This window comes from Hemiscyllium ocellatum, chromosome 6 (genome assembly GCF_020745735.1).
Source record: "Hemiscyllium ocellatum isolate sHemOce1 chromosome 6, sHemOce1.pat.X.cur, whole genome shotgun sequence".
In the NCBI taxonomy this organism is placed as follows: domain Eukaryota; kingdom Metazoa; phylum Chordata; class Chondrichthyes; order Orectolobiformes; family Hemiscylliidae; genus Hemiscyllium; species Hemiscyllium ocellatum.
The window spans coordinates 87,607,815-87,616,682 of record NC_083406.1 but is presented as its reverse complement, the minus strand read 5'-3'; the positions used below and the strand labels follow the sequence as shown (position 1 = coordinate 87,616,682).

The window sequence follows — 8,868 nt, the reverse complement described above, 5'->3', positions numbered from 1 at the left end:
CAGCTTCATCCAGAAGTGCTGAATGGATGATTCATTGCAGTCTTGTGCTGAAGTCATCAGCTTCACAGACGCCATTCTTCAGTCATTCTGATCCACCCCATGTGACATCCAGAAACAGCCATAGATATTGAATACTACAAAGGCTCTGTCGATATCTTGGCAATATTAGTGGACTTTTAACCAGACCCATCCATAGTCAATCTATTCCTATACAGCTAGAATACTGGCATCTACCTGGCAATGTGGTAGATTGCTCAACTACTTGATGTTCACAAATTGCAGTGCAAATCCAACCAACCCATTATTGCCCCATCAACAATCTGTCAATCATCAGCAATGTGACGGAAGGGGTCATTGACAGTGCTAGCAAATGACATTCACAAAGTCATAAACTATTCATTCTTGATTTGAGATCTGTCAAGGCCAATGAACCCTTGACCTTATTATAACCTTGGCCCTAACATATACAATAGAGTTGAACAAATGAGGGCAGTAAGGATGACTGCCCTTGAAATCAATGCAGAAATTGACTGAGTATGGCATCAAAGACCCCTGGTAAAACTGGAGTCATTGGAAATGAGGAGCAAAATTCTCCACTGGTTGAAGTTATACCTAATACAAAGAACAATAGTTATGGTTGGTTGAAGCCAATTATCTGAGCTCCAGGACATCAGTGCAGAAGTTTCTCAGAGTGGTGTCCTGAGCCAAACTATCTTCAAGTCTTTTGTCAAAGACCTTCCCCAAATCATAAGTTCAGAATTGGGATGTTTGCTGATGATGCACAATGTTCGGCAGCATTTGTGACTCTTCAGATACAAAGCAACCCATGTCCATATGTCCTCTACTACATTCAGATTTGGTGTGATAAGTGGCAAGTTATATTCACTTCATGCAGGTGCCAGGAAATGAACATGTCCAACAAGAGACTCTAACCATCACCCCTTCACATTCAATGATATCACCATTACTGAATCCCCAGTTTTAACATCGTAGGGATTGCCATTGATGAGAAACTGAATTGGACTAGCCATATAAGTACTGTGGCTAAAAGAGGTCAAGGGCTGGGAAATGTAAGGCAAATAACTCAGCTCCTGTCATCAGAATGCCATCTACAAGGTATAAGTTGGGAGAGTGATGAAATATACTCCATTGGCCTGGATGAGTGGAGCTCCAAAAACACTCAAAAAGGCCATGACCATTCTGTACAAAACAGTCTTCTCGAATAGGACTCCATCCATCACCTTAAACATCCAATCCTTCCACTAACAATACATAGTGACACCTTCTGAACCCCAGAATCTTTACTATCGAGAAGGACAAGGGTGGGAGCACCAAAACCACCAGACTCTCTGCAAACTACACAGCATCTTGACTTGGAATTATGTCCCTGTTGCTTTTCTGTTCTGGGACTAAAATTATGGAACAATTATGCACGTGATGTAAAGGTTCAAAGATCCAGCTCACCGTCACCTTCTGAAGACCAATTAACGACTGGTAACAAAAACTGGGTACCACATCCCATGAAAGAATAATAAAAGTGCAGTTCAAATTAATAAGTGGTTCCTAAGTGGTTAACAGGACATTCCAGCAATTACTTGAGCCCCTCTGTTGGGGGGAGTCAATTGCCCAACTGGCCCTATGTAAAATGTCATCGTACGCATATTTATTTGAATGGATGACCTGTTGTAGGGGATTCATTCAAATATTGATGTTGATATTTGAGCCAGTCAAATCATACCTAATACAAGTTTTATTCTCCGTTAGTTGTAAGGTTCCGAAATGAAATGAAGATTTTTTTAGTTCTAACCTAATTGTTTGCAATGATAAGCCTCCAGAGAACAATACGACAATAAGTTTGAGCAGGACATATGGACAGATTGCGCGAACTGTTGACCTGGTACACTGACAATGTCACAATCTTATTCGGGTGGTATTGACTCAAGCAAGGCAGGATGGAAGGTACAGGGTGTGTTGAAGGCGATGTGGAAAACTTGGCCCTAATTTTCTCGTGAGCCAACTGTCAAAACAACAAGGAAATTGGAACAATAAGGTTTCATTCAGTCGTTCAAAAACATTTAAAACAGAATGCAATGCGATTTGGGCAAGTCTGTTAGATTACAAATTTACGATGAACTCCACTTTTCAAGCATCTTTCTCATTTATTAAAGCGGTTCTATAGATAGACGTGCAACCAAAATGGGATCACAAACAATTTCCAACAAAATGTAACAATTGTAGAATTTTGCGCTTCAGGTAGAACTAAAGCTGAAAATCTTCCTGGAATGAAGAGTATACAAGTTAAAACAATATACAGAGCTCGGCAATATTTCTACACGTACAATTTAAAATATATATTTTCAGCATTTTCTGTTTTTTAATTTCAAATACTCCGCCTTTATTTACAACCACAGGCAACACCTGAGTTTGTACCACCAGGAAAACAAGTAAAAAGGCATATTATTCTAGAACTATGGACTTTAAACTAACACCTCCATTATAATTTACAACACGAAACGAAATTGACAAATGCCGGGACATAAAATTACTCGAAACAGCACAAACACACAATATGAATATTTAGATTTCTTGAAGCACAATCGCAGACCTTTCCACTCGCTGGAATGTACAATCTATTATTGTACGCCAACTGCTTTTGCAAACATAGAAAACAAATGGACGGCAAATATTAGCTACATGTAACTGCAGTCACTGAGTGCTGCAGGTGGGGCATTTATTGGGAACTGTTACAGGAGATCTCAACCTACGTTGTAAGTCCAATTAGAATGATCTATACAGTGATGTTCCTCGACGCTGTTGCACGTTCGACCTTACGAATTCTTCACTGAGTCTCTAGCAACTGTACCTTGGCTTTTTAAGGAAGTGCAGGGCTGTGAAGAGGAGACACTGACAGACAGCAGGTCTCTTCCCATAGGATTATTGGGAGCACAAACATCCTCCTTAAGATCGCCGGAGGAGACAACTGAGTCCTGTTCCGGAGCGCCATTCCTCGCTCTGTTCTTATCCTCTTCCTTCTTCCACTTCATCCTCCTGTTTTGGAACCAGATTTTGATATGTCGTTCGGTCAGGTTTAACATGACCGCCAGCTCCACGCGGCGGGGTCTGGAGATGTATTTGTTGAAGAGAAACTCCTTCTCCAACTCAAGCAACTGAGCTCGGGTATAGGCAGTGCGCGTGCGCTTATTTTCTTCCTGCTCCACCATAAAGGAACTCCCTAAAAACAGAGAGAACATCAAGCATTTAAAATCACCAGAACTTCGCCTTTCAGTCGGTATATTATTAACCTGATTGTTTTAGGAAATATGCATATTGTAGTCAATTAATAATAGCCAGCCAAGGAAATTAAAGCGATGGCATCCCGGTTAAATCACATCAGAAGTGAAAGAAATTATAATTAAAATGTGAACGGGGATACCTGGAAACACGTATTTCCATCCAATATTCTTCCCCACACCAACCCACGCTTCTACTTGTTGAAATGCTGAGAAGACCCCAGTGATAATGCAGTTCTAAAGCACACCGGAGACCTACGCCCTGTTTGTTTCCATTGGTTTCAGAGCCAGGAGCACTCCCAGAAATTCATCTTCCCAAATGATGTGGGACAGTCTCCGTTTATTCCCTTTGGCGGGCAGTAGGAGGTTCACTGCCAGAAATGAGCCGCATGAGACTCGAGATTCAGTCAAAGGTAAGATTTGTGAGAATCTATCCACGTAGCCTGCTTCATTATGTTACTTCAGTAAGCTGTTTCTTTTGCGATGGTCATATCAGAAACGTCAACAAGAAAATTGTGTATCAGCGCGTCAAAGCAAACCCCTAACACTCGCACAGTCCGCGTCCCGCAGAAAAAGTAACACTTCCATGAAAGAGACAAGGAACTTCTGCACTGCAAATTATTTCATGGCGGAGCTGAATCAGTACTCCAATCACCACCCGACTTCATTTCCATTTAAACATAATTGAAATGGCGAATTGATATGAAACTAACCATACACCATCGCCTTCTGAAATATCCTCAAAACAAAACAATGTGGTATATCCGGGGCACCCAATTAGCGTAAAGAAACGAAACACTTTAAAGCGGGATGCCTTTTTATTGTCATTTCAAATACCTTTAGTTTGGAAATAAATTTAACACAATTCTGTCGATTAAGAATTCATGTTAAGCAAGTTGTTTCTTTGAGAGGATTTTTGTTCATTTGTAACAGGCGCGGAGCCTAACAGGACACTCTGGGTGCCCAGGAAAGTCTGGGTTGCCCACAAACACTTTGCTTCCTGTCGCTTACGACATGATAGTGCCGGGTTATAGCTGAAATGTACCTCGTCTATTAACATTCAAGTTGCGTTTTCTGCTGTGATTCTCAACCCCTTCCCTCTCCACAGTTTGAAAGGTGTCACGGTCAAACATATACTAAATAACTTTCAATTATACCGAAAGCGTACTGCAGTACTCTCTAAATGAATCCTTTCTTTGACATATCAATTTGGGGATTATTGTCATTCGATTTGAACAGCAAGTCAAGCTCCTGATTCCATGCCAACAGTTTCAGCAACAATAAACTGGCGTATTGTGAATTATATTTGGTTGCTGATCTCAATTCCCAGTCGACATTTTTTATTTACTGTCAATCGTTCTAAATCAATTGATTGAGAGATGGTCAAAGTGGCTTTAACTAGTTTGTTGTGAAGTACCATTAAACTGCCCAGGTGACATTAGTTCACATTATTCGGGCGATCTCCTGGTGAAAAGGTGTTCTGTGCAGCTGCTCTTAACCCTGAGTAAAAAGAAACACACAATCTTGTATATTTTATTGTCATAAAGGAGCGCGATTCAATAGAAGCGGACCTACAAATTAAACAATTGTTTTACAATTGGAAAACTGTACTATGCCATGTTGTCTAGGGCTGCCGGGACACCCAAAAGCAGGAGATTCGGCCCTTACAAACTCGTAATAGTTTCCCGTCCACCATGGAGGGGAAGAAATTGCCTTAGTTTGCCTATCATCAAGTAACTACAGGAACAAGGGAAAGTATTAATGAACCCCCTACGAATTCGCTTCGTAAATGTGATTGTACACGCTGTCCTGAAGAACTGGTTTCGATGGCAGTGGTCTTCTGTTTTAACAACCGCAAGTTGACTGTCAGACTCTAGAAACGTAAAGTTGTTGGTGGAAATATCTAAATCTTGTGCTTCAAGACGAAGATCATGTTTGAAAGTAAATATTCATTAGTCAACAGAAACAACAATTGCGCGACGGCTCTAATGTGAAGGCGTTCACTCTCACCTGCAATGAAATCGACTCTTTTTACCCAAGCACTTTCAACGACCAGATCATTTTCAATATTGTTACCAGGAAAGTCTGGGTTGCCCACAAACACTTTGCTTCCTGTCGCTTACGACATGTTAGTGCCGGGTTATAGCTGAAATGTACCTTGTCTATTAACATTCAAATTTCTTATTCGTCGTTGTTAACTATAAATGAAAAGGTCTGAGCGTTGAACTTCACAACGTCGAAAGAATGTGATCGGAGTTCAAATGAATTGGTGCCTACCGTAGGAGAATCAGGACAAGAAGAGGAATGGTAAAATTCAAATACCACGCTGTTTCACAATAGGATCAGAAGCAAGCTTCTACAGAAGTCGTTGTGGCGATCTGAAACCTTCTTTCCCAAAATTTGGTCGATTTTGGGACAATTGGAGTGGCCATTTGCTTAGATGACGGATTTTTGACGGGAAGGTTTTTCAAGGAACGAGTGAAGGGGGTAAATGGATTAAAATACAGGATCTAACTGACAGTGGAGCAGACTTCAAGCCCCTAATATTCCTAACATGGCAGGAGCAATACAATGGCAGACTCAGAATGTTTGTTTAGATTGTGAAATACGTTATTTACTGCTGCGGTTCTGTTTTCTATCTATGATGGAATTTATAATGTGTGGAATCGCCATATAATATCACGCCTATGATTCGAATAATTTATTTTCTTTAAAAAAGTTAAATACTCTGCAGTTTGATAATTGCCCAAAACACCGAGTAACTATATTACCTTATTAAATTAGCAGTGCCAGTCGACTGATCGCCTTTTGTTATTTAAAATTCATTGTTTTTTGTCTTTGTCTGAACTGGAAACTTAGCGGTATATATCAGGCATGTGAACCCTACTTCAAATTTTTTGGAATTTTTTGGAAACTGCTGTTCGTTGGAGTTGAAATTTCAACTTAATGACGAGTGAAATTATAAAGCATATGTCCCTATAGAAAAAAAAGACCCCCATGTAACCTACCGAAGAAAGATAAATAGCAACTTGATTCCAAAAGTGAGAAACACCAAAAATCGACCTTTGAGGTGCACATAGCCAGAACAACGGTGATTGCCCTATATTTGCCCCGGTTGCTGATAACGTTTGCGTTAAATAGAACGGCAGTAAAAATGAAAAGAACATTTTTCAAATGCGCTCCATCATTTCTCAGATAGATAATTTATATTCAAATGCAAACGAGGAATGTCACAATATCACTGTATTTGTTATTAACAAGACTGTCTCTGTTGAGAACACAAGCACATTAAACTGAGAGAAATAAACGCCTCCATTTACCTGTTTGGTGAGACCCTTATTCCAATCAACTTGTGTTTGGTTATGTAATGGACCGAGATTTCACTTTTATGACTCGATGCAAACAAATCTAGAGTAATTATACACGTATAGATCCCTTTATGGCCAGCAATCACATCATCGCCCGGATGCAATGCGATTTGAATTCAATTTGCAGTTTGCCATAATTAGATTTTAAGTTGGTCTCAATATTGGATGCGTCCTGGGCATTCGAAACGTACGTTTTATGAAAAACAACTTGATACAGCTCATATACACTTTGGAAAGGTAAAGCTGGAGCTCATCCGAGTTAGTGATTCTTTGTAGTTTGACCCCTGAGTTTAGCTCCAGAGTCTCTGTAAACGCAACAGACTGACGAAATCTAGCGAGTGGCGTTGTTGATTAGAACCTTTCTCCAGGAGAAATTGCAGTTTTCTTTTCAAACCCAGATGCCTGTTTATAGTATCAGATACAATTAAATATTACCGTGCGTTTTCTATAATGCCAAATATTTGCTTGCTATCCTCCACCCCCCCCCCCCCCCTCAAAGTTTCCAGCCCTTTCTTCAGCCCATGTTCCAAACAAAACGAGCATCAACTGTGCACTCCATTCTGCTAGGCCTATTTTGAAAATGCATTATAAATCGTTATTTCAGAAGTTATGTTCCTCCACTGGGTTTGTTTATTTTAAAATCGCATTATTGAGGTAATTTTAATTGTTTAATAAAAGGTGATGAATGAAAACAATAAAGCAACAATTGTCTTGTACTTGTGGCCGACTCAGCAGAAGCCCGCTCGTTAGAATTAAGGAAAGGATGGATGAGTCCATTTAAACAGCGTAATTCGAAATACGGCTTTGATTTTATGAAGAGTCCATGTACAGATTTGACGTTTTGTGGAGCATAACTATGGTCTAATCGTCATCATCTTTTTCACTGACAACTTGTAGTGTTAATTGATCCTCCTATTACAGTAATCAAAGTCATTAGTCCTGCCAACAGTGATAATTAGGACATCGATATTCTCTTTACATGGCAATAATGTCGATAGCATTAACCAGAATTATACGCCCAGTGGAATGAATGATGTTTAGCCCTGTTATCTAATGCCCTCCATCCCGGTCCTAATCTATAGTTTAAATATTTTCTTGGGTAATCGCCATCTTCAAAAAAAAATCCAGAATCATTAGAAAAAGTAATTGCTTTTCAGAAGCCAGGACACTTACCCGGCCATTGTCCTTTCCAGATATGGGCATGCGACTTGGTCGATTTCATCCACGGGAAGGGCAGATGCGTTCTACTGTGGTCATCCAGGGCCCCCATTTCAGAGCTGGTCCCAAAGCAAGCCACTTGGTGGGTGTGCGGGTCGGGAGGCTGCTGCTGCGGATGGGGGAGATGCGAGACTGTAGGATCCTCAGATATTCCAGGTACATCGAAAGGAGAAATATCAGCGGGGTTGTCTTGTTCAAGTCCTGACAAGGAAGGGTTGACATATGAAGTCTGTGGCTGCCTCGCTACAAAGAGACATGCTGGTGGGCTTTGATTATATCCTTGGGTTTGTGATCTCTGATAAGCACATGATTCTTTATACATTTGAGCCGGGGCATAATAATGTTCCTCGCTATTCATGGCTACTAGTGCATAAACAATTGAAACATAAGGATGCCGCTGTAATTTTACAGTTTAATCTTCTGCTTAGCTTGATTCACGAATCAAAATAGCACCTAGCACTCTGTTATGCTTGGTGGAGAACTACAAGCATGTCATGTGACTTGGTTCGTACAACCTATTGGACTATCATTTCATGATAGAAACACTTGGTAATTTCACTTGCCTGCACAGTCCATTTACTTTCCATGCACTTTTGTAACAATGGAAACTTGTGTGAGTGCCAGGCGAACTGCCTTCTCTCTTCCTAGAAATACTTGCTTTATTCAAGAACGATTTCTGTACTTTCTCAATCGATACACAGATGGCAGGTATACTGGCTACGAGTTAATTTTACCTCATTTCAGGGTAATCAGTAAAGTTACACAAATACGTTGAATTTTAAACATTTGACTAGGAAAATGTATGACCAGATGTGAACTGTATCAGTGATAGATTAGACAGGGCAGTGTTATCGCCTTCTCAGCGACGTGGGCCTGGGAACCACAGATAGCAAAAGAAAAGGTGCTTTATTTCTAACAAACGAAGATTAGCTACTGCTTTCTTCGTTGATCCTGTTTGAATGACTGGGATTCACATAGCTACGATAAAGTCC

General features: G+C 40.3%; 1 protein-coding gene across 1 annotated transcript; it reads right to left on the bottom strand.

Annotated features, from left to right (window-relative positions):
- Positions 1-2,828: 2,828 nt before the first annotated feature.
- On the bottom strand, positions 2,829-8,234 carry pdx1 (pancreatic and duodenal homeobox 1). Its single transcript, XM_060826761.1, has 2 exons — positions 7,832-8,234; positions 2,829-3,232 (listed from the first exon to the last, which is right to left on the bottom strand). The coding sequence occupies exons 1-2, from the start codon at positions 8,232-8,234 to the stop codon at positions 2,829-2,831; spliced, it is 807 nt and encodes a 268-aa protein (XP_060682744.1).
- Between the last annotated feature and the right edge of the window lie 634 nt (positions 8,235-8,868).

Excerpts from the sequence above, each read along its gene's own strand:
- pdx1 (XM_060826761.1), bottom strand. The coding sequence starts at position 8,234 with ATGAATAGCGAGGAACATTATTATGCCCCGGCTCAAATGTATAAAGAA. Across the intron at positions 3,233-7,831 it reads CTGGAAAGGACAATGGCCGG|GGAGTTCCTTTATGGTGGAG; the intron begins GTAAGTGTCCTG and ends CTCTGTTTTTAG.